The 22207-nt window shown below is 36.3% G+C and overlaps 1 protein-coding gene across 1 annotated transcript in view; it reads right to left on the reverse strand.

Annotated features, from left to right (window-relative positions):
- ARHGAP42 (Rho GTPase activating protein 42) overlaps positions 1-22207 on the reverse strand; it is a 146280-nt gene that overhangs the window by 50445 nt on the left and 73628 nt on the right. The window contains exon 4 of the mRNA XM_030451701.1: positions 15004-15075. Within this exon, the coding sequence (XP_030307561.1) occupies positions 15004-15075 (72 nt within the window). The remainder of the gene's footprint in view (positions 1-15003; positions 15076-22207) is intronic.

Below are 22207 nucleotides of genomic sequence, written 5' to 3' on the forward strand. Positions count from 1 at the left end.
AACAACATCAGGTCATCTTCAGAACTGTAGTGATTCTTTTCCTGACCTCTTTCTCCCTAGAAATTGTTATGTACAAAAACAAATACCTAGCAACACCCTGTTCTATTTTTCCTCATATCACAGGAAAGACAGGTTAGCCAGAGAAATAAGAAATGGAAAGAAAAACTTAATGGCACGAATGAAAACTTATCAAACAGCTGTAACAACAAACTACTTACTGATTAGCTTCAGTGACTAAAGTTCACAATGGTAATAATACTAGATTATGAAACACATCATATACTTGCTATCCTGAAACAAGTTCAAGTATAATTCATATGAAAAACAGGCATAATTTAATGTTCTTATTAAACAGGTGTATCTCACAATAGATGTATCTTCAAAAGACATCAAAAGGAAAAGTAGGCACTTGAAACAACAAATTTTGTTTAAAAATACAGACAAATTCTGAATGCCTTCTAGTTTTTATTGCAACTCAGAGGAAAAAAAATGATAGAAAAAAAAACCACCTTGTATTTTGCCTAGCAAGGAAAAGGTATGTGGATTGTCTTCCAAATTTTTTCCAAAACACATTATTTGATGGCTGAATGCAGTGATCTTAGACATCTTTTCCAACCTTGTTAATTCTGTGATTAAAAGGCAGGGCTTGGCAAATGACCCATTAGATGAGAAATCACCTTTTGTGGGATTGGAATTTCAGGTCAGTTCCACAGCCACAGTTTTACTGGAGAGTACTCAAGTGCCACAACTTTATGATCAAGCAAGAGCAACTTGAGTATCTCAACATCTCCTTTGGCCAAAAGCAGGAATTGATCACAGCTTTGGTCAAAAGCAGTTGATCACACACTACAGATAAGTATCTTTTGTAAAGAAGGTTCAGTTGGTTGCACACTGTCTTACCTTCTGAGACAGTGATGCTAAGGTGCTAACCTAAGAAAAAAACAAATGCCCTGTTGTTTTTTGTTGGTTGTTTGTTTTAATCCAAGTAACAGATGGAAAAGTCACCATCCTGAGGAAATCCTCAAGACAAGGGTTAACTCATCTGATGCAATGAAAAAGAAAAAAAGGATTACTTTTCCATGACACTTAAAGCTGGGAGAGGAGTCTGCTTGGTAGCAATATTGAAGCCTTTGGCAGCAAGCTACTGGACTCCTGTGGCATATATGCAGTCCTGGAGATCATCTACTTCAGAACATTACTTGCCATGTCCTTAGAACATGAGTCAGAAGTCTAAACTGCTTGGTAAGAGTAAAAGAAAAATGAACGTAGGGCCTGGCCATCTGAAATAGCTCCTCATGCAGCACATCAAATGCACGTCATGGAGGGATCCATTCACACACCTTATCTGGTTCCCTATGTACCAAATCTAGCTGCTCATAGTTTGTGCTAACATCTATGACAACTCCCATGAACTAAATGTCACATTACCTATTCTCTTTATATATAAGAAGAAGAAAACACGGATAAAACTCCCCCAAGTACAACCAAAGATAATCAAATAAAACTAATTGTGGCTGCAAGACACATTGTATCTCATGTGAAACCCCAAGAATCTCTGTGGCACCATCTGTGTGGACACAGGGAATTTGAAAGGTCTCTTGGTCTTCTGCCATCTCTCCCAGACTGTACCTCTCTGCTGCAACAGTGATCCACTTAGTGACTACCTTCAGAGTTTTTATATCAGTTAAGTTAAAGAGAAACCTAACAACCTGAAGTTTCCTTGGCACTAGGACAAATTCTAGCCCAAGCACAGTGTTTCCAAGGACAGCATAACCCTTCTTTTTTTTTCCATATTTTAACACAACAAACTTTCTCTTTTCAAAGCTGGAGAATAAACACTGAGAATAAGTATCAATCACTTGGTAGTTTTGACTGCATTAGTATCTTTACTCAGCGATACTTCTGGGAATAAGGCTGGAGTGCCAGCAGGACAGTGTTTCTGGCACTGTACTCATCACTCAGACATATTTCTGGGAAAACTCTAATAAATACTGGCCCCAACAGGTGAGGGAGATCCTTTTGCTTGAAATGTATTCTGCTATGCCAGTAAAAAGCACACACTTGAATGTATTAAGGCCTCTGAAAACCGTTAACTCTAGAAAAATTAACAAAAAGCAGGTGATTCATTTTCTGAAAGAGACGAAACACTTCAGTTTATGCCAAGATAACTCTCATGTTGCACACTCAGCCAGTGACTCACAACATACAAGTGCATCCTAAGTGGAGTCACAAACTTTAGCATTTTCTTTTGCAGCCTTTAAAACACTCTTATACACAGCTGCTGCCCAAATGAATCATCTAAACCCTGGTTCCAGCAAACTGTCCATGAGACTAAGAAACCTGCTTTTTTTACAATTGAAGTTTCTGTGTGAAAATATCTCCTCAAAGCTTAGGAAACAGAGAATTGCTTCTGCCTCAAGATTCCACATCAAACCCCAAGGAGAAATAAGATCATAGAATCATAGAATCATAGAATTGGCTGGGTTGGAAGGGACCTCAGAGATCATCGAGTCCAACCCTTGAACCACTGTTGCGGTTGCTAGACCATGGCACTGAGTGCCACATCCAGTCTCTTTTTAAATATCTCCAGGGACGGAGAATCCCTGGATAAGAAAACTTATGGTGTTCTGCCACCAGAACAGACAGGAGCAGCCATGAAACAAAGTGTAAGGCACATGGCCATTAGGAACACTCCATTCCTGACCTCTCTGCTGTGCCTCGTTCTCCCTTCAGCCTCCAGCTACCTTCCCACTCACACATCCTGCCTGCCTGTATTCCCCATCCTTTCTATTTGCCCTAGACTCTTACTAAGTACTCCTGCCTAAATATCAGCTAGAACACATAAAAAACCACAGAAAATATTAAAAAAATATGTGAGATATAAAAAAAAACATGAGACAATTAAAAGGGTATGATAAAAAAATCTAAACCCAGAAAAAGACAAAAAATACTCGACGTATTTTACACTGACATGTAAGTCATCAATGCCTTTTGTGTAGGTCATGTTCTTCTGACTCTAAGCACTGTAAATGTCTATCTGTAGTTGTTTAACTATTCTTAGGTCCATCAGGTCACTAAGACCTCCTTATTTCAAAAATACTTACAATTTTAAATGCCACAAATTTCTATCAACACCATTCGGAAAGCCCTTAACCAAATGCTCTGCTTCTAGCACATAAGGGAGTCTTACTAACTTCCACTACCCTCCTAACAAGGCCAAGTCATATAATACTGGATTTAGATTTAATTTCTCTGCTTAGATTTCCTCTACAGTTTTATTTCAAAACTCATAAGACAATACCCAGAAAGAGAAAGCTATGTTTTCAGAAATAAATCTCACTCAAGACACTAATAATTATAGACATGCCAGTTAGAAGTCTCACACAAAAGATGTTTACCTATCCCTCTTGTTTTACAGAAATCTATGGCTGAACAAAGATCAGGTATCAATTCCTAAAAGGTGATTTGAGTCAGACAACTTTTTTTTTTTTCTTGTTAAGAAAGACCTTGGTTCCATGCTGTAAACAATTACATCCATGTAATAAATCACTACCATGATTCCTACAAATTTTAATTTACATGTAAGATTTACCCAAGATATGTTAATAGATAAGTGTGGCATCAGAAATAATTTCAACTAGAAAAAATGGGAAGGATGGCAAAAGCTCTTACACCAGCACCTAAATAAAATATTTTTACTCTTTTTTTTTGGTCCAGAATTCATATTTAAACATTAATACACTAATCCTTAAAACAAAACCCCTTCTGCTTTTAGTTCAGATTAATTTTCAATGACAGCATCCTTGCACAACCATAGAATAAACAAGTTTTGTAAGAGGTGATTTTAAAAGGATCAAGAAAGGAAATTAAAAAAGAAAACATTGCAAAGAAACTATTTGGAGTAAAGAATGCAATTAGGATCCCTCACTTGATTAGGAAACAAGTGAACATTGTGAAAGATGGCTGTGATGATTTCTTTTTTTTCCCCACCCAAAATTAGCACATATTTTTCTTACCAGCTCAAGCTGAGATGTAGAAACTGTAGAAACTGGCACAGAAATGCTACAGCTTGAATTGAATATAGATCATGTCAGACACAATTGTCAGTGGAAGAAACTGAAGGCAATTGTGAACTCCACTGAGATCAATAAAGCCACCTCCCCTTTCTTTCTCTCTGACAACTACAAAAATATCAATATATCAACACACTGGAGATGGTTCACTGAAAATTTATACTTCAAATATATATTTTTCAAAGCTATCTTTCTCAAAGCCGTCTTTGTTTTCTCAAACAAAAATTCAAAATGCATTTCTACAAGAAAATAGGAAATTTGTTTGGAGTTGTAGATTTTGGGGATCATCTCTAAGTAGTAGAACAATGAAAAGTAGAACTGTGGACTAGAAAATAAACTAAACTTGGAAAGACTGTTTTGAACTCAGCTCCTATGAATTTCCTGGAAAATGTAAAATCTCAGAGTCTCACAACTTCTCCTTCGAGGAAGAAACAAATAAATTTACCTTCCATTTTACTTTGCCTGAGGTTTTGCTTAGAGTTCTCATAGAGATGGCTGGTGGGTTGGGAAGGCAGTGGCATTCATTTGGTTTTAATAAAATCGAAATGATCACAGGCATTCGAGACCACAGACTGCATTTTGTTAGATGTCTGGATGGGGGGATGTCTTCTTGGTAGAGATTTTAATTTGTTACTTGAATGCTTACAGTTCAAGATAAGGCCAAAAGATATGTTCCAAAATAAAAGTGAAGAAGGGATATAAAACTCCTCCTCCAAATCACAATTTACAAGTTATGAGCGGATTGGGTTTCTCCAAGTGTGGGAGAAAGCCAGGAGGATAAAGAACATGGTTTATGTATTGCTAGCAAATAATAGGGAGTAGAACAAAGTTCTATCATAGCTTATAGAGAAATTATTGCTGTTCAATATAAAATAGGATTAATATAGTAATACATTATGATTTATGTTACTCATAACTGGTAGTGAAAACTTTCAAATTGAAGCTGAATGCATTATGTAAAAAATTAAATGTCCTAACAACTATAACTGTTTAAATCAATTCTTTACTAAAGAAGAATAACCATAGGCAAACCATAAATATCCAGAGAAGAATATCGTGTGAGGCAAAAATAAATATAATACAAAGAACATATTGCAACTACAAAGTATAACAAGGCAATAAACCAAGAATACAAGAGTGTTTAGCAGCATTAAAGCTGTGAAGACAGATATTAAAAGCTGGCAGTTTTAAAAATAAACTCATTTAAAATCAGTCAAGATATGCATAAAACCTACTTTAAACAAGTCCAAACTGGTTTAAGTTTAGGATAGAGTTCACATATATGTAAAATACTAAATAACCCTGCAAGATATTTACTTTTGGGCTTATAGTCTTCTGAAGTAACACTTTGACAGATCCAAATGTCAGCTATTTTCCAAAGTGTTTCCTGGAAGACAAGAATCCTACAGCCTTTTCCTAACACTTCCCTATTTGATTCCATCAGATATGTGCAGACAGAAGGAACTTAACAGAGAGGGCATAAAAAAAAATAAATAAAAAAAAAATTGTTCAGTATTTCTATTATTTTGTTTGAAATAAAAAGCAGTTACTATGAAATGAACTAATGAGTTTGAAGGACATCACTTGTTCCTCAAAAAAAATTCTTTCCTGAAATGGAAAAAAATATTAAAAGCCCCAGCACTGCTGAGAAAAGACATGTGAACCTGCCAATAATACTTTAAAGTTGCAAAGCAGGACATATCAGACTCCCTGTTATTCAGCTGCAGAGTTGTCTCAAATTGATTTGGCATTTGTTGATTCCAGGAGTAGCTGCTAGATGTCTGGGAATCTGTTAAATCCCTGCCCAAACAGCAGGACTCATAAGTCTACACACATAGTTTCATTGTTTTTAGTGTCTGCTAAATATGATGTATTTTTTCTGGAATATCGTACTTAGGATATGTTGCTGCTTAAATAATATGAAGAAGCTATGTAGAAAAGAAGAAATTTACTTTTTAAATTCCTCTGTGTAGCAGACTTAGGATAAATTTTCTGAAATCAAAAATTTTTTATCATAACAGAAAGACAGTCTCCTGTTCCTGTACAAAACTTTGTGACTTTAAATGTTTTTAAAAAGAGAGTTGCCCATGTTCTTTAGGAATTAAAAACTGGCTTGAATGAACTCTGTGTACTTCATCAAGAGTCATACAGAATTAATTGCTCTTGTCATCAGCATTGCAGATAATTTGTTAGAAATCAATGTAGCTACATATGCTGAGTAGACAGTAAATGACCACAAAAGATACAACCCAATACTTGCTGTCAAAGTCATTGCTTTCATGATAAAAGGAAAGAAGCCAACTCACATTTGGGGCATGCTATAATAACACATTATGATTTAGAATATTCAAAATGCTGAAATCACTGAGCTGGCAACACTGTCCACACAATCCTGTTAACATTAATGTTTGCAAAATCAAACTGGAGAGAAGACACTGCTTACATGAGCAGGAAGTATTTATAGTAATTTTTTGCCTCATTATCTAGTTTCAGGAAAAAGCTTACAGAGGTTTCTAAAGCTTACTAAAAATAAATAAAATACAATCATAGAATCATAGAATTGGCTGGGTTGGAAGGGACCTCAGAGATCATCGAGTCCAACCCTTGAACCACCGTTGCGGTTGCTAGACCATGGCACTGAGTGCCACATCCAGTCTCTTTTTAAATATCTCCAAGGATGGAGAATCCACTACTTCCCTGGGCAGCCCATTCCAATGCCTGATCACTCTCTCCGTAAAGAAATTCTTTCTAATATCTAACCTAAACTTCCCCTGGCACAACTTAAGACAATGCCCAATCGTTAAGACAACTTAACAATGCCCTTTATTGTTTCTGCTTCATTTCCATACACACCAAATTCAGTTCAGTTACAATGGCAAAGTGGAGCAAACAGAAAGAAAATAAGGTTTAAAAGAAAAGACCAACATTTGGTGGGTTGTAATGAACCCTTTGATGCAGAGTGCCACACAAGGACAGAAGAAAAGCAATATTTGCAATGGATGATACTGGTCTTGCTCATGGGGAATAGGCAGCTCCCATTTTTGAAGTTATTTGTTTCCCATTTATTTTTTTCCAGTTAGCACCTGGACTAAGGAGGGAAAAATCTCTCAGCTTCACCCATGTTCAGACAGCTAGAAGTTGGCTTTTCAAGTTCAGCAGTCATACCAACCTGCTATATAATGCTGCACCAACATAAAAAAAAAGATTTGTTTTTCTTGATTCTGTCTAGCTCTCATACTAAGGAGAAGATAGACTTGGCCCTACAGTTACTAAAATGAGTGCACAGAAATACTAAAGATACAATCTCTAGCTGTGTGGAGTGTAAGCACAGTTCAGGTCTGCTACAGGCACGACAGCTTTTGTGGTATGAAAAACTCACTTCCATTGTAACAGCCAAATTTATTTCTCAGCTACAAAAAATATATCCAATTTTTAAATGTGTGTAACATTAATTAATGACTTCCCCTGGTTTCCACCATTGCCTTTTTCTTGCAATTGCTGTTTGTCTGTCTGTCCCTCTGTCTCCTCAAGTGGCCATCTCCCATACCTCAAGTGGCTGCCTTCTTGGCATCCTGCACCTGATGCTTTTAAGCTCCTTGCCCACATTCCTCCCATCAGCACTTTTATTTTTTTACCTCCCTGAGGAGGCACACTGATGTTTCAGATGCTCTATGCCTTCTTTCCTATGCTAGATTCCCTCACAAATTAAGTGTATTTCAGTTATGTCCCATTCACCAATGAACTGAAATGCACAAGCAGAGGCCACATCACTAGAAATTATCTTCTTTCTGCACTTAAAACAAAGGAAATACAAACAAGCTGCAAAGAACACAATGTCATTCGAATACAGCAATTCCTGCACACTAATTATAACATCACATACTCACTGCTTTATTTTAAAAGCAGATGATAAAAAATATCTCTTTCTTAAGGAGTAATTTCTTTTTAAAAACAGTCTCTGGGAATCTCCCTCCTGTGCCTATCACTGAAGTGACCTGGCTGATTCCAGCATGCCAGCAGCACCTTCAGCACAGCTCATGGTCCCATGCCACCTTCCATGTCACCATAGCACGACTGCAACGCTGATCGGAGGAAGGACCAGAGGCATGGTATGAGAAAGTTTTCACATTAATACACACAACTGGAAGCTGTGCTGTTTACAGATTAAAAAAAAAAAAAAAAAAAGGAAACAGTCTGGGATTAATGTCAGAAGTGATTTTGTTTTGGTTTGAAAGCTTCTATTTTCAGAGTCCATCTTACAACACTGATAAAGGAACACAAACTATCACCTTGGGGTGAAAAGTCATGCCTCCCCAGTGGTGCTGTTAAGCTCAACCAGTTTACTTCTTAGGCAGGGATGATTTTCTCATCAAAATAACCATCTGAGACCACCTCTTTTTGGCAAGCTCCACAGGAACAAATAGTTTTGTGGTAGCTCCAGCAGCCTGAAAGATGCTGAAATAATGAAGCTTGTTCATCTGTAGAAAATATGATGGGAGCTCTTAATACTCCTGTATCTACACCAAAACACATTAAAGTTTCAAGCTGTGATGGCCATCTTTTGTTTCAGTACAGGAGTAATACCTTCCAGCTACTATGAGCCATTGTACTTTGGTACAGAGCTATTTTACACTTGCTTTGCCAAAAGCCGAACTGCTACAGTGGTAAGAAACAGCATGTTTGTATATTCCCAGGGCCCTGCAGAACCTGCTGCATAGACAGGACATGACACTGAACAACGGGAAACCTATGGTGATACAGCCAAGTGTCCCAATCAGATGATTTTCTATTTAGAACAGAACATGCAGCTCTACTGTAGGTGTGGTATGAAGACCCACAGACTCACCTGAGCAATGCCCAAACATAACACATTTCTTTTTCTGCTATTAACTTAAATACACCAGAGAAGAAAGTGAAACAATAGAGAAAGAGATTTCATTTTCCCCAAAGACGTAATAGAGTAAATTTAGCAGATTAATTTATGCCCATATAAAAAGATTCATGACTTAAGCATGAAGTGTTTGGTACAGCTGTGCCACTACAAGACATCTGTGAGCACAACTCTGTAATGTAATATCAGCAGAGTAAGAGAACATAACTGCCTTGCTGAAAACATGATGAAGTTGGTTTGATAAAGTTTTTCAAAATTGAGGGTGGAAGCTTATTCTGAGCACGGAGTGGGTTGGTGGGTGAGGTGGATTAGGTGCCACTGTCTACCTGAATGAAGACTGAGACCTTGTGCAAGGTATGCAGTACTAAACTCTGCTTCTTCCAAGTCTCATCCTGCTGTGTGCCATGGGCCACTTCCTAACTTCCTCTTTCTCTCTACTTTCTCAATCCTTGAGATTGCTGAAGAGTCCTATTAACAACGCTGAGATATTTTTTTCCAGGTGTGGAACATAATGCTCTCCATGCTGTGGCTGAGAGCAAGGCCAGAAAGAATATAAAAGATGAGTAGAGCTATTGTATCCTACTGAGAAAAGTTTTTTTTTTTTTTTTTTTTTTTTCTCCCCATAGTTTTAATCACGGGGCAGGAGTCCAGCAGGATTCTAGCAGCTGTGAGTGGGCAGAATGCATCTTCCAGAATCCTTTTGACACATACTGAAGATTTAAATCAGCAAGAAAAAAGCCTTAATTTAATTAGAAAATGTGCATATTTTCTTGCATTTTTGTATTTTTTGTGCTTTTTAGTAGAAAAATCTGATAACTGCTAGCTTTTATTTTCTTTTTGTTTTACTAACCCTAGACATTTAAAAAATAAATGGCTCTTTTTTGTATACTCACTTAAGCAATTCCACTGACTAACATATTTATTATAAGCCTTAATTCTTCAGTGTTATGGTGGAACATAGTAAATTGCATATCTATGTACTATGGAGGACTAATTTATTTTACATCTGTTCTCTTTTGGATATAAATTAGAATTTTATTAAAGTGCAGAAAAAACAGCTTCAGAAACTGGTTTAAGTTAGGTAATCATTAATTTTTAACAGAAATAATGTATTTAACATAATTTATTAAAACAGATTTCAGACAAAATATTGACTAGTTTAGTAATGAACACCTACAGTTAATGGATTGAACTCACAGTTTTTAATCACTGCATCTGTAATCTTTTAGTTATAAGATGTGAGGTTTCGCTGATTTTTAGAAAATGGAATACCCTAGAAGAAATTTTTTTTTTAGGTTAGTCTCCTAATTTCTCAGTGCTTGGATCTGTCAATACTAATTTAAATAAGATATTAGATTAGAAAAAACGTTAAGAAAATTTTCTCAGATTAAAATCATATAGAACCAACACCTCTGATTTAAATGTATTTACAAACGCAATTTACAGTACTTTCCAGTTCACAAGCTTAATTTAAAACACAAGAAGTTAAATATGTGAAAGAAATGCTAAAGAAAATATGTACTTCTCTACCAGAGACAGGCTTTTAAAGACAATAACAGATAGGGATTGACACTTGAGCTTCTTATCAGTAAAGTGAATTATTGGTTGCAGACGTATGGCAACCCCCAAGTAGCCTCAGTACTTCCTGCTCAGTCATTTCATTTTACAGTTTATTCCCAGTCCTCCAATCCTCATCTTGGCAACATCCTCAAACTTTGGTAACCCCAAATTGTATCAGCACCACGAGATTTTTTTTTTTTTACCTGATCATTACTGAAACTAAAACAGCAGCCCAATCTCAAACCACCCCTCGAGATCTTCTTATCAGTAACTTCTCTTTAAACAGTCAGTTTCCCATAAATAAAACTCATTGCCCATTTCAACTAGCCAGTTCCTTACATAGACTGAGTTTCTTATACTAACATCCAACTCAACTACATTAAAATGGTTCATGTAGAGTGCTTTGAAGGCCTTGCTGAAATAGAAATAGGTTTGATCCACTGCATTTCCTTGCCAGATTATCCTATAAAAAAACTGTATCAGGTAACTCTGGTAGTAAGTATTTTTGAGAATCTGTTGAATTTTAACTCAAAACATTTGGTCATCAATTATCTTGGCCTGGCTTCTATTTCTGTTGCCTTCTCCTGACCTGCTCCCCTGTATGGTTCAGACTGACATTAAAATATCCCCCCAAATAGTGTTCACAAGCAACAGATGCTGCTTATAATGAAACACCTTCCACCATACCTACCAGAGCAAGGTCATTCATTTTTCTTTGTTAAAGGATAGCAAGTGCTATAATTTGATTCGAATGAGGACACCAGTTCACAAAATGGGTATTCTGGCATTTCTACCTTATTTTAGATACATATCTAAAATTGCTTCGACAGATTTCTGACAAACTTTTAAAAATGAGGCTTTTTTTTGTTTATTTTATGTTCCTCAACTTCCGGACAATCCAAATAAAACACAGAGGGAATGTGCCAGTTCCTGCATGTCTACATTATGTGAGTATAGACATGAACACAGACGCAGGAAAATTGATCCCAGCAGTGAACATGGATTTGTTTCCCAAGTAGAACAGAATTCAGAGCTTTGAATGACTGACTGACCGAAACAACATGAATAATAATACGAAGAATAATCCTCCTGGTCAAAATAAGCAATTTTATGAAACAAGAACATGGGATTGTAAGGAGAAAAAGAAATCTCTCCTTTTAAGCCTTAAAACCAAAATTGCTACTGTTGCTTTTGATCTGATTTAAGTTGTACTAAAGGTCAACTAACACTGGAAAAAATATTGCTAAACACTGTAGTCAGTGGATAAAATGAAACATGAAAGTTTAGCCTTATTGTACATAACACATCACACACTGATCTCACCAAAGTCACCAGCTGGGGACTTGCAAACCACATTTACCAAATAAGGCAAAATTCTTCATGCCTGAAATCCTTTCCCAGTTACCTCACCCAGCTTTTGCTCGTGTTTCTACAATAATTGCAGAGGTCATTTTTTCAAACTCAGATGGAGTAAATCAACAGGCTATCCAATGCAAAGCTGGGTTTGTGTAGTCTCTGGAGAGAACTCAGCTTTATTTAAACTGAGTGTGTACAGAAAAGGAAGAACTGAAATATGTGCAATAAAAACAGAAGAGCAAGTAGTATAAATTGAGAAGAGCAAGTGATGTAGAATTGTGCACTGCTGGTTTGATTACAAACAGTAAAGTGTTAGGGGGAATGTTTCTCAAATTTGTTGGGTATCTTCAGGTTTTTGAAGTGCATGTGAAGAATCAGTCTTTAATGTTATTCTTACGACGTTCCAAAAACACTTGAACTATGCACTCTGGTTTTATGCTGTCCTAGTATTTGAAATATAGCTTTGTAACATCAAACAGGATAAATGTTATCCACCATATTCTCTTTGATTTCTGTGATCTTATTTTTTGCCTAAACTTCATAAACTTCATGTATTTTTGAAGAAAGAATAAAAATGTTCGCATTACATAAATTAAATAGGACAATAGAATAGTCCTACATAGTTCATCATGGTACTAAAGATCTTGCTAACATTACTTTATAATTATTTTATTTTTTTTTATTGTGTGTGGCCAGGTCATGAAAGAGATCTTTTTGTTTTTATCTTCAGCTGAATTTTATCTGGTATTTTAGAAAAGAAAGAAAAAAGCCCAGCAAGAACTGTTAAGCACTTGTCTTCCCAGTCTTCCCCTTATTAAAATCTGATAGTAGTATCTAATTTTCCTGTTATGTATACTGGTAACAAAACTACTTAATAACTCTTTTTCTTTTTTTTCCTGCAAACATTTTGCAGGTTGACAGGGTACTAAAATTAAAGTCCAGTTAGATGAGAGACAATCCAACACTCAAATCCAATCCAACAAGAAAGTGTCTTGTTCAGTTCACCCTAGAGGACCTAGAGTCAAATCTCTGTAAAAATCTTCATTAACTGCAGATAAATAACATCCCCTATTTATGAGTTCATAAATGCTCAGAGGTTAAATCTACTGAACAGAAGTGGAGGCACGTGATCTGACCATGTTCTCAACTGACAGTGAGTTTCAGAAAGGCCAAATTTGTCTCCTATTTCATACTGGTCTCATTCTTCCTGGATAACACATAACTACTTTGTAATTACTAGAAAATCAGTATTAAATGTAATTTTTTTTCTTTGTGTTGATTCCATGTAGTTAATGGCCAACTGTAATTGCCTCTGCTGACAAAAATCTGTTCAGAGGAGAATGTTTGTATCACAGTCCAGGTGATACAGCCTGAACCATTCATTTTTGAGCCTGAGAATTGAATTCCATGAGCAGTGCAAGTAAAGATGAGTTTATTTGGCATTTTATAAAGCAATGAGCAATGAGAGCTCTCTATATGGTAGCAATGTCTTAAGCCAGGGCTGCATAATACACTACATTAGACACCGGAGTAAGAGCCAAGCCAGGCTCTCTTCTAAACTCATTCAGTACACTGTTGTGTGACCACAGATGAATCAAAATGATCACTGTTTCCACAAATTATGTAAGATGTGCAAATGTCCATCTTTTATGGGGAAGTTATATGGAAAAGAAATCTACTGTTACATACTTAATGGAAAGGACTCAACTTGTAACGTAATATGCTGCCTTTAATGTTAATGATTCAAAAAACAAAGTCATCTCCAATAAGATAATTAAATATGTATTGACATATACTGTTTGATATATTAAAAGATTGATATTGATTGATTGATAATTGATATATTTAAAAACAGTGTCCCTGTGAACTGTCTATGGATCATCTCTGTGATGCACCGGGACAGTCAACCCTGTGCAGGTTAGGCTTATAAACAGGATGTTCAGCAGAGAATATATCCCTTAAACCTACTGAAAACTAAAAATAATTTTGTGCTGGCATTCAATTCTGATTTGAGCAGCACGGTAAATAAAATCCCAGTCCTGCATCTCACAAAAGCATAGGGGTGGGACAACAGAAGAATGCAGTTTAAAAAAAACAAAAAAAACCAAACAAAAAACAAACAAAGCATATCCGGTAAGAGGGTAAAGAACTTCCATTACAGAGAAATCTGACCTCAGGTTCACAACAAAAATTCTGCTTGAGCATTCACTTATTTCCTATGTGGAAGCAGTCTCATCTGTTTGCCACACATTTGCAATAACAGCACAAAAAGTCTAAACCTTTGGTCTCTCTTTCCAATAGCTCTGTTCTTCTTCTGAGGTTGCTTGAGTACAGCACAAGCACAACCTCAGTTACAACATCAAAGATTTTTTCATACCCATTTAACCTTACAAAAGGAAAGTTTCCCAGAAGTTTTTATTTTTGAGTGCTAACACAAGATGCAAAATGTTTTAGAACTTGCATATTTATGTAGACAGACAGACTGTTATTAACCATACCTCTAATTTACTACTGCAGCCTTTAGGGACCTCTCCAAGATCATCATCAAAGCATCACTGATGTTACACCTAATAACAGAGAACTGGCTTAAATCACCAAGTGGATCACTTCCACCATGGGAAAATCTCTGGGTGATATGAAGACGAATACTCTGGCAACACGAATATGAATCCCTGCACTGCATCAACTCTGTAAAGTGCAGAGGGAAAGTAGTGACAGAAAGAGAACATGCCTCAAGCACACTGACTTCTGGTCTTCATACACCAGCCACATCAGGGATACTGCACCCAAAACAGCTGTTTGAACCCACTGTGTGGTTCTGGCTTAACCAGAGACACAATGTAACATAAATGTACACATCAGAGGATGAACAAAACTCCAGATGGTAAAGAATGAGCAGTAGTTTCCAAGAGCTGCACCCCATGCACATACTCAATCTTTAAACTCAATGCCCAAATCATTTCCTCTGAAGCAAATAATTTTAATATAATTCACAAAAACATTAAGGAGGATGACATCAAGTATGTTTGAATAAAAATGCCAGCTTTCAGTCCAGCCTTAAAAACAAACTGATAAACTCAAATAAACATGAAAAGGAATGGAATTATTTCTACAGCCACTTACTTTTGCTGCTCCTATTTGCTCTTTACGAAACTTCTCCAGTGGTGCTATTAGCACATCATTAGCATTCTGGATCTGCAAAGTTAAACATAAAATATATCTTTTTAATACAGAGTATCTGCAGGAAGTGGAGTCATTAACTCTGCCAATGTGCAAGACTGCAAAGTTCATGTTTGTAACATTCTGGTAGGAGTGTATGGGCAAGAGGCAAATAATTATGGCTTCTATGTAAAACATACAACATGCATGTTGTCTATTATAGAACATTTCCATGAATAACTAAAGCAATTGCAAAGAATGAGGTAGTAAAGGTAGTAAATTTATCTGCAAAAATAAAAGGGTGTTCTGGTATTTACTTCTGCTTCTTGCATCTTGCCTAAAACCAGAATAGAAAACAAAAGCTTCCAGGAACATGGTTTATCAGAACTGAGAAGATAAACATAGTACTGACAGCACTGCCTAAAAAAGCCTGTGTTTACAGATTTTTAATCTTTTGACAACTGAATCTTTTTGGCTGTCTCTTCGGATTATATACCTAGTTACACTGAACAGAGGAGGGCAAGGCAGAGAACACGAAAAAGAAAAGTGGACAATCCACAAAATACTCTAAATTGGATTCCTTCACTTTTCTAGTTTTTATACTCGTTTAAGATGTCCTGCAAATACTTTTATCACTTTAACCTATAGCAAAGTTCCCAATGAATCAGAGTTTTCCCCTCATAATCTCTGCTTATTTTGTGCAAATCCAGTCCTGGGAACCCCTCTCTGAAGACCACTTCCAGCAGCAGTCACTCCAAGTGTTCTCTAATCATTTGGGCAGGGAACACACATGCAGTAGAATACAAGTGTCAGTCATGCCATGATGCCACTCATTAAAAGGAGGTAGCATGACTTCACCATATGCTTTTAGGGCAGAATCACCAACTAATTTGATTTTCCTGCTGAAACTGAAAACTGCCAACACATCAGAAATAAAGCATAATATAAGACTTAATAATATTCTATTATGCTTACTACAGGCAAAATTTTAGGTTTTCTGCATGAATAGCTTTTTTCTCTTCACCAGTCCAGTCTTTACCATACTCCCCACATTCCACATTTGGGCTTTGGCAGGTTTGGAGGTCTGGGCAAAGCTAACATGTATCTAAGCCAAATAAGAATAAATACAGCTCTCTTGTGGCTCTTCCAAAACAATAATTGAGCATGAAAAGTTCCCAAAAGGCTGTAATAATAAACATATAGAATAAATCCATTGAAACATAAACACATTTTCTCCCAAGCCTATCAATGTAATTCGAAAGACCACAGAATCACCACATATGTCTCAGAAGGGCACAGTTTTAGGAAAAGTTGAGACTCTCTCTGACATCCTAATGTAACAGAGTCCACTAAAGCAAAGGCAACATTTAGAACGTCTGATCATGCAGAGATCAAAATGGGCTACACTTAAAGCTAAAAGTCAGGCACTGAGGCTAAGAGGAGTATTTTCACTGCATTCAACATGCTCCACCAGTTTGACTGGAACAGACTAAAAAGCTATGCTGTTCCCCAAGTGGACGCTTTCCCAAAATATAGAGACTTTTAGGCAACACCTAGTAATCTGAGACTCAAAATTTTCTACAAGGCACAATGCATACACTTAAAAGATAATTTCTATCCCAAAAATCACTAAGCAAAGAATATTAAAATTAAAACAGGGACAAAACTGTTCTGGAAGCAGCAGCTGAAAGGTTTGATAGCTTACAGAGCATGTCCATGGCTTTTGGCAGACAGAGAAATCATGGAGGCTTGCTTGAATCACTGGTACAGAAGTGTGGCTACATCTTTTCTTTGTCATGTCATAAGTTTTTTCTCCACTTTTTAGAGTCACTGCTATATACAGCAACAATATATTAAGTAACTAACAGGTCAATTAAAATAGACATTCACACTATAGAAGAAGTAACTACTGGTATCTGCAATCACTACTAGCCCTATTGCTAGTCATTGCCAGTCAAACTGGCAGCCTTCATGCCACACCAGATCTCACTTCACATATTGCCCTCCTGACAGCTTCAAAATGACTGAAACACAACTGACAGTCTCGCTCAACGCTGCTGCAAAGCAAATAAAATATCCTTCTTCAAATACTGGAAGAACACATTGATAGGAAGCATATGGCACTGAGAGGAGTCATCTGGCAATTAAGTGGCTTTGCTGGGCTGAAGCCCAAAATTATTCACTCCCATAGTTACATATGCAAGTAGGAATGGACAGGGGTTATCACAAGGCTAATTAAAAGATGTCACACACTTTATCTAGACAGGGTCTGTGCCTCTGAATAGATCTGCTGAGCCACAAAAACCTTCTCCTGACAAGAACCCTGATGTGGCAATTCACCTCCCAGCAAAACTAGGGCCAGTTAAGAATTGGGCTTTGGCTTTGGGGAAGGAGAACACACCATGAAAGTTCCAGTGAGTGCATTTCAGCAGCAGGATTTAAAAGTTAAAATCTGGGACTGGGGAGAAGAGTCACTTCTTATTCATCAGAAAGCAGCTAGATTTAACAGAGACAGCATAAAAATTACAGGATTCACTGTGTATCAGGCTAACTTCATAGTCCAAAGTTACATTCACAGAGGTGTAGAGCATTCCTAACACATAACCAAACAGTGGAACTACAGATGCAGTCATACTCCCAAACTGAAGAATAAATTACCAAAGTCCTACAATGAATGAAATACAGTAACAAATGTCTTGCTTCCGAATTTGAAAGAAAAAATATGCAAATACATCTTAACTCTAAAGCAATGCTAAATAAGGAAAACATAAGTTAAATTTTATTATATTAGGTAATATAGAATATGGCCTATTCTTCAGTGGAAAATGAAGTAACATTTTTATCTCTTGATTTCCTTTTATTTAATTATTTTCTAGCATAGTTATCACAGTTATCACCAACTGATACATTAGTGGAGTGCTGAAACAGGTATATTCAAAACTGCTGATCTAGGCTTCTTAGCCTGCTAAAATCCAAACTTGCCCTGCTGTACCACTTCTCTGTAAAACAGGACTTCATTCAGTCTCAGAAATAAGCATTCTGTCCTTCTGTACCATGGATTCCCATGACAACATGCTGCCCTGACCACTCAAGCTTTCTGTCACTAATGGGTATTAAGACACCAGATTCACCAGTTGACTCTGGTTCATGGCATCTAACTGATGCCTGACAGAGGTAGGGCTCATCCAGGGGAGCTCAGTGAAGCTGTGATGGAAACAAAGAGAAAAAAAAAAAATTCTTCAGAAGTTAGAAGCTCCCACCATCTGGCCTTAGCCACTTAATGCTGCTCCAGAAACAGCTGACTGTCATTATCTTACCTAATGGCAAAGTCTTACAGAAATACAGGGCAAGTTCCCAATAAAATAAATACTCAACAGAACTATACAGGAAGTATCAGGTCTCACAAATGACTTCAAGTATCTTATTATTTTTCTTAATGACTTGTTCATCTCTTCATGAGCAGCAAGCACAACAGACAACACTTTATGACTGCAGGACTGGACTGTGATGTTACACACTGCTCAGTGAATGACAAGACATAGGGAAATACAAAAATGCACTTAGATGAGAATACTTAGGATCATAGAATTATAGAATAATTTGGGTTGGAAAGGACCTCTAAAGGTTATCTAGTCACCCCCCTGCAGTAAGCAGGGACACCCTCAACTCGATCAGGTTGCTCAGAGCCTTGTCGAGCCTCACCTTGAATATCCCCAGGAATGAGGCCTCAGCTACCTCCCCAGGCAACCTGTTCCATTTTTCCACTGCCTTATGGTAAAGAACTTTTTCCTAACATTGAATATTTGCATTATGGAGTTAGGGCAGCAAGTTCTACATGCACCTCAACAGTTCCTGTTTTGCATAATAAGGTAATTATTTCTGGATGAACTTATCATTGCAGGCAAAAGACAATAAAGTTAGCCAAAAACTTTCCACATATTACAGGCTTTTAAGATGGAAAAATGTCATCTGGCATTTTCTATTATCTACATGTTCATTTAATGCTTCTTTTAATGCTATTTCCCTTTAACTATCTTGTTCACTCGATGCATTCATTGCCTGTGATGTCTCTAGAGGGAAAAGCTAAATATTCCTTCCATCTGTTTTAAATTCCACGTTTGAGAATTTGCAGTAAACTTAAAATGTCTTTGTTGCCTTGTAAATATTTAAAGAGAAAATATCATTGCATTTAAACTCCCAGAATTGTTGTTATTTTACAGTAGTTTAATTACAATGTTTTTATGCTAATCTGTTTTGGTCATAAACACAAGATTCTTGAGCATTGCCAGTTCAAGCACAACTTAAAACAGAACCAAGCTCAATTCCCACTGCTTGTATGTGGCACAGAAGCTTCATTCTGTATAATCACCTTCTACTAAATGGTCTGGTTTGACAAACCAAATTTACTGTTAAAGACATTTTAATAACTGATGCTCAAACTGTCCTGCTGAGCTGAGGAACAGCAGATATATATTATCAGTCACTCCAACTAGCAGTAAAGTCAAGGCTACAAACCTGACACATACCCAGTCAAAAAACTGCTTCTGATAACATGTATTGGCAATGAGATGTCTAATATGTTTTATGGACAGCCTTAAAAATTATTTACAGCATATAATACAATGCCAACTGTGTACAGAACATAAATTTGTTCTTAGAGGGATATTACATGCCTTTTAAGCACTGTAAACTGGTACAAGATGTAAAAATAGAGTTAACATAAAATTGCTATGAACATCTTCAGGTTAATTCTATTTTACATATTCAAGATGCACCAAAAAAAGCCTTAAGAAAATGGATTACTGAAAATAGTCATGTTCTATATATACACACAAATGTATCTATAAACGTATACCTGTATTGAGTCAGATATTCTTATTTTCTCAAAATTCTTAATTTTACCAAAAATTTTACCAAAAAGACTTAGATTTCATTTTCTTTTTAGATAGCTGGATGAAGACAGATTAAATACCTCAGATATTTGACAAAAATAAGGTCAAACCATATATTTTTCAGTTACCATCATATATATTTAATATATTTAATATATATTTTTTTAGATTTTAATATTAATATATATTTATATTTAATATATATTTAACCAATATATTTAATAGTATTTTATAAAATTCACTAGTATTTTATAAGAACAGAGTAAACTAGGAAAACCATGTGATGCTGACCTTTAAAATGCCTTTAAGTTTCTACTACAGACATTAGAAATATACTCTTTTATAAAATTATTTTACAATAATTAAGACTTCCTGTAAAATAAGAGATTACAAACCAAATGCATACTTCTAGCAATTATAATCTACAAATGAAAAAATTAAAGTGAAAATAGCCTTCAAGAAAGCCAACACAATGCATTTTACAGGACGAACAAGGAAATGAAGTGGAGAAATGAAAATCAGCAACTGATAACAATTCTAAAAAATAAAAGTGAGAATGTGCTAATAATACATAATGGTGTCAAGAACCTGAATTCCAGAGGTTGATACTAAGACAAAAAAAAAACACCTGGTTAAATTAATAAAGTGCATGGCCAGTTTTATGAATATTAATAAAAACACGTTAGTTACATGTGTTAAATTGAAGGAAATCATCTTAGATTGTTTGCACAGTGAGTACATAATTTCCTCTCCCACTCACAGCATACAAACTCGTATGCTGTATTTGTTGAAACATAAGATACTCCCCAGAAGAAACATCTGCATACAAACAAATTCAGATAGGTTATGCTTTCTAATGTTGTTGAAGTCATAGGAGAAAAAATTCCCCAGTTAGTATCATATGAAAACGATTAATTTCAAAACTTAACTTCTTCTCTACATCTTGATTTATTTTTCCTCTTTTCCCTTTGGTAGCCTGAAATAAAATAAAATAAAATAGCACTGCTATTCTCATACATCAAGTTTCTATTCCAAATGTCAAACAATATCCAAATTATTACAAGTACTGAATAAAGATGTAATCACTGGCATGTTGTTAATTAGGATTCATTGGGAAATTAGGATGCAAAGAATGGTATCAAGGGAATTGCCCAGACATGGGTTTTAACAATCCTGTTACTGCCCCCCGACAGTAACTCCTTAACAAAATTGACTCCATTCCTCTCCCAGTATACCTTGCCAAGAAATGGATTTGAGTGAAGGGCCCTCATTAGCAATAAAAGTTTGGAGGGTGGAAGTGCTGCTTGAACTTTGCATTGCTGAAGGATGTAGAAGAAAAAGCACTCTGCTGAATTGCCACCAGCTCCCACCCAGCCTGCTGCTCCTACTGTGGGAGCTGCTGCTCCCTCATTGTTACACAGCAGCAGAAGAATAAACTCAAAGCACCCATGCACTGATACAAAAGATGAGGATGCCAGCCTTCTCTCCAATCTTGGAGTTCAAAAATCTTCCTAACTCCTAGTTAGGATCTCTAATTTGCTCTGGAAGATGCCCTGCAAAGGCTGACAGAACTGTGCACTGAGTATTAATGCTCACATCTTTTTTACCTGGTCCCTGTTAGCTTCTGATCAAAATTTAAGGTGTTGTGATTCTTGAGAGCAGTGGTACAGTCAGGACAGTATCTGTGAGTTATTCAGGGTTGCTCAGAAATCTCTCTGTTCATATTCAGAGGATGACTAATTTAGTGATGGTGTAACATATTTCTTTTGCTACTGATGGCACTACTGAATTAATTTGAAAATGAAGCATGTCATATCTCCTTCAAGCAACCTATAGATCAACAGTATTGTAAACTAGGTTCCTATAACTATACCTTTATTAAGCAGTTTTTAATTCAGGTTCTCAGGCCACAGCTGTACATATGAATAGGGCACCTAGATCCATTTTAGGAAATTTGAATTATAGCGCAGTTCTAAGAAATAAATTTCAAACAAACAGGACAAGCTACAGACCTGTCAGTAATCTTTAACAGCCCAAGGGTTCATACAACATGGACTATTCTTCCTTTAACTGATGTAATCTCTGTTGCATGACAAAGGCAAAAAGTAGAACTCAAGATTCCTAGTATTCAAAAAGTATTATTGAACTTTGGGTGCATGAACTTGTTAGGAAAACATCAAATGTGCCTGGGGAGTGCCCAGAGAAGGACTGGAAATTGCTCCTTCAGCTCAGATACAATGATTTAAAGTTTGGGATCTGAAGGGCAAGATGTTTAA

The sequence above is a fragment of the Calypte anna genome, chromosome 1 (assembly GCF_003957555.1).
Source record: "Calypte anna isolate BGI_N300 chromosome 1, bCalAnn1_v1.p, whole genome shotgun sequence".
Lineage (NCBI taxonomy): Eukaryota > Metazoa > Chordata > Aves > Apodiformes > Trochilidae > Calypte > Calypte anna.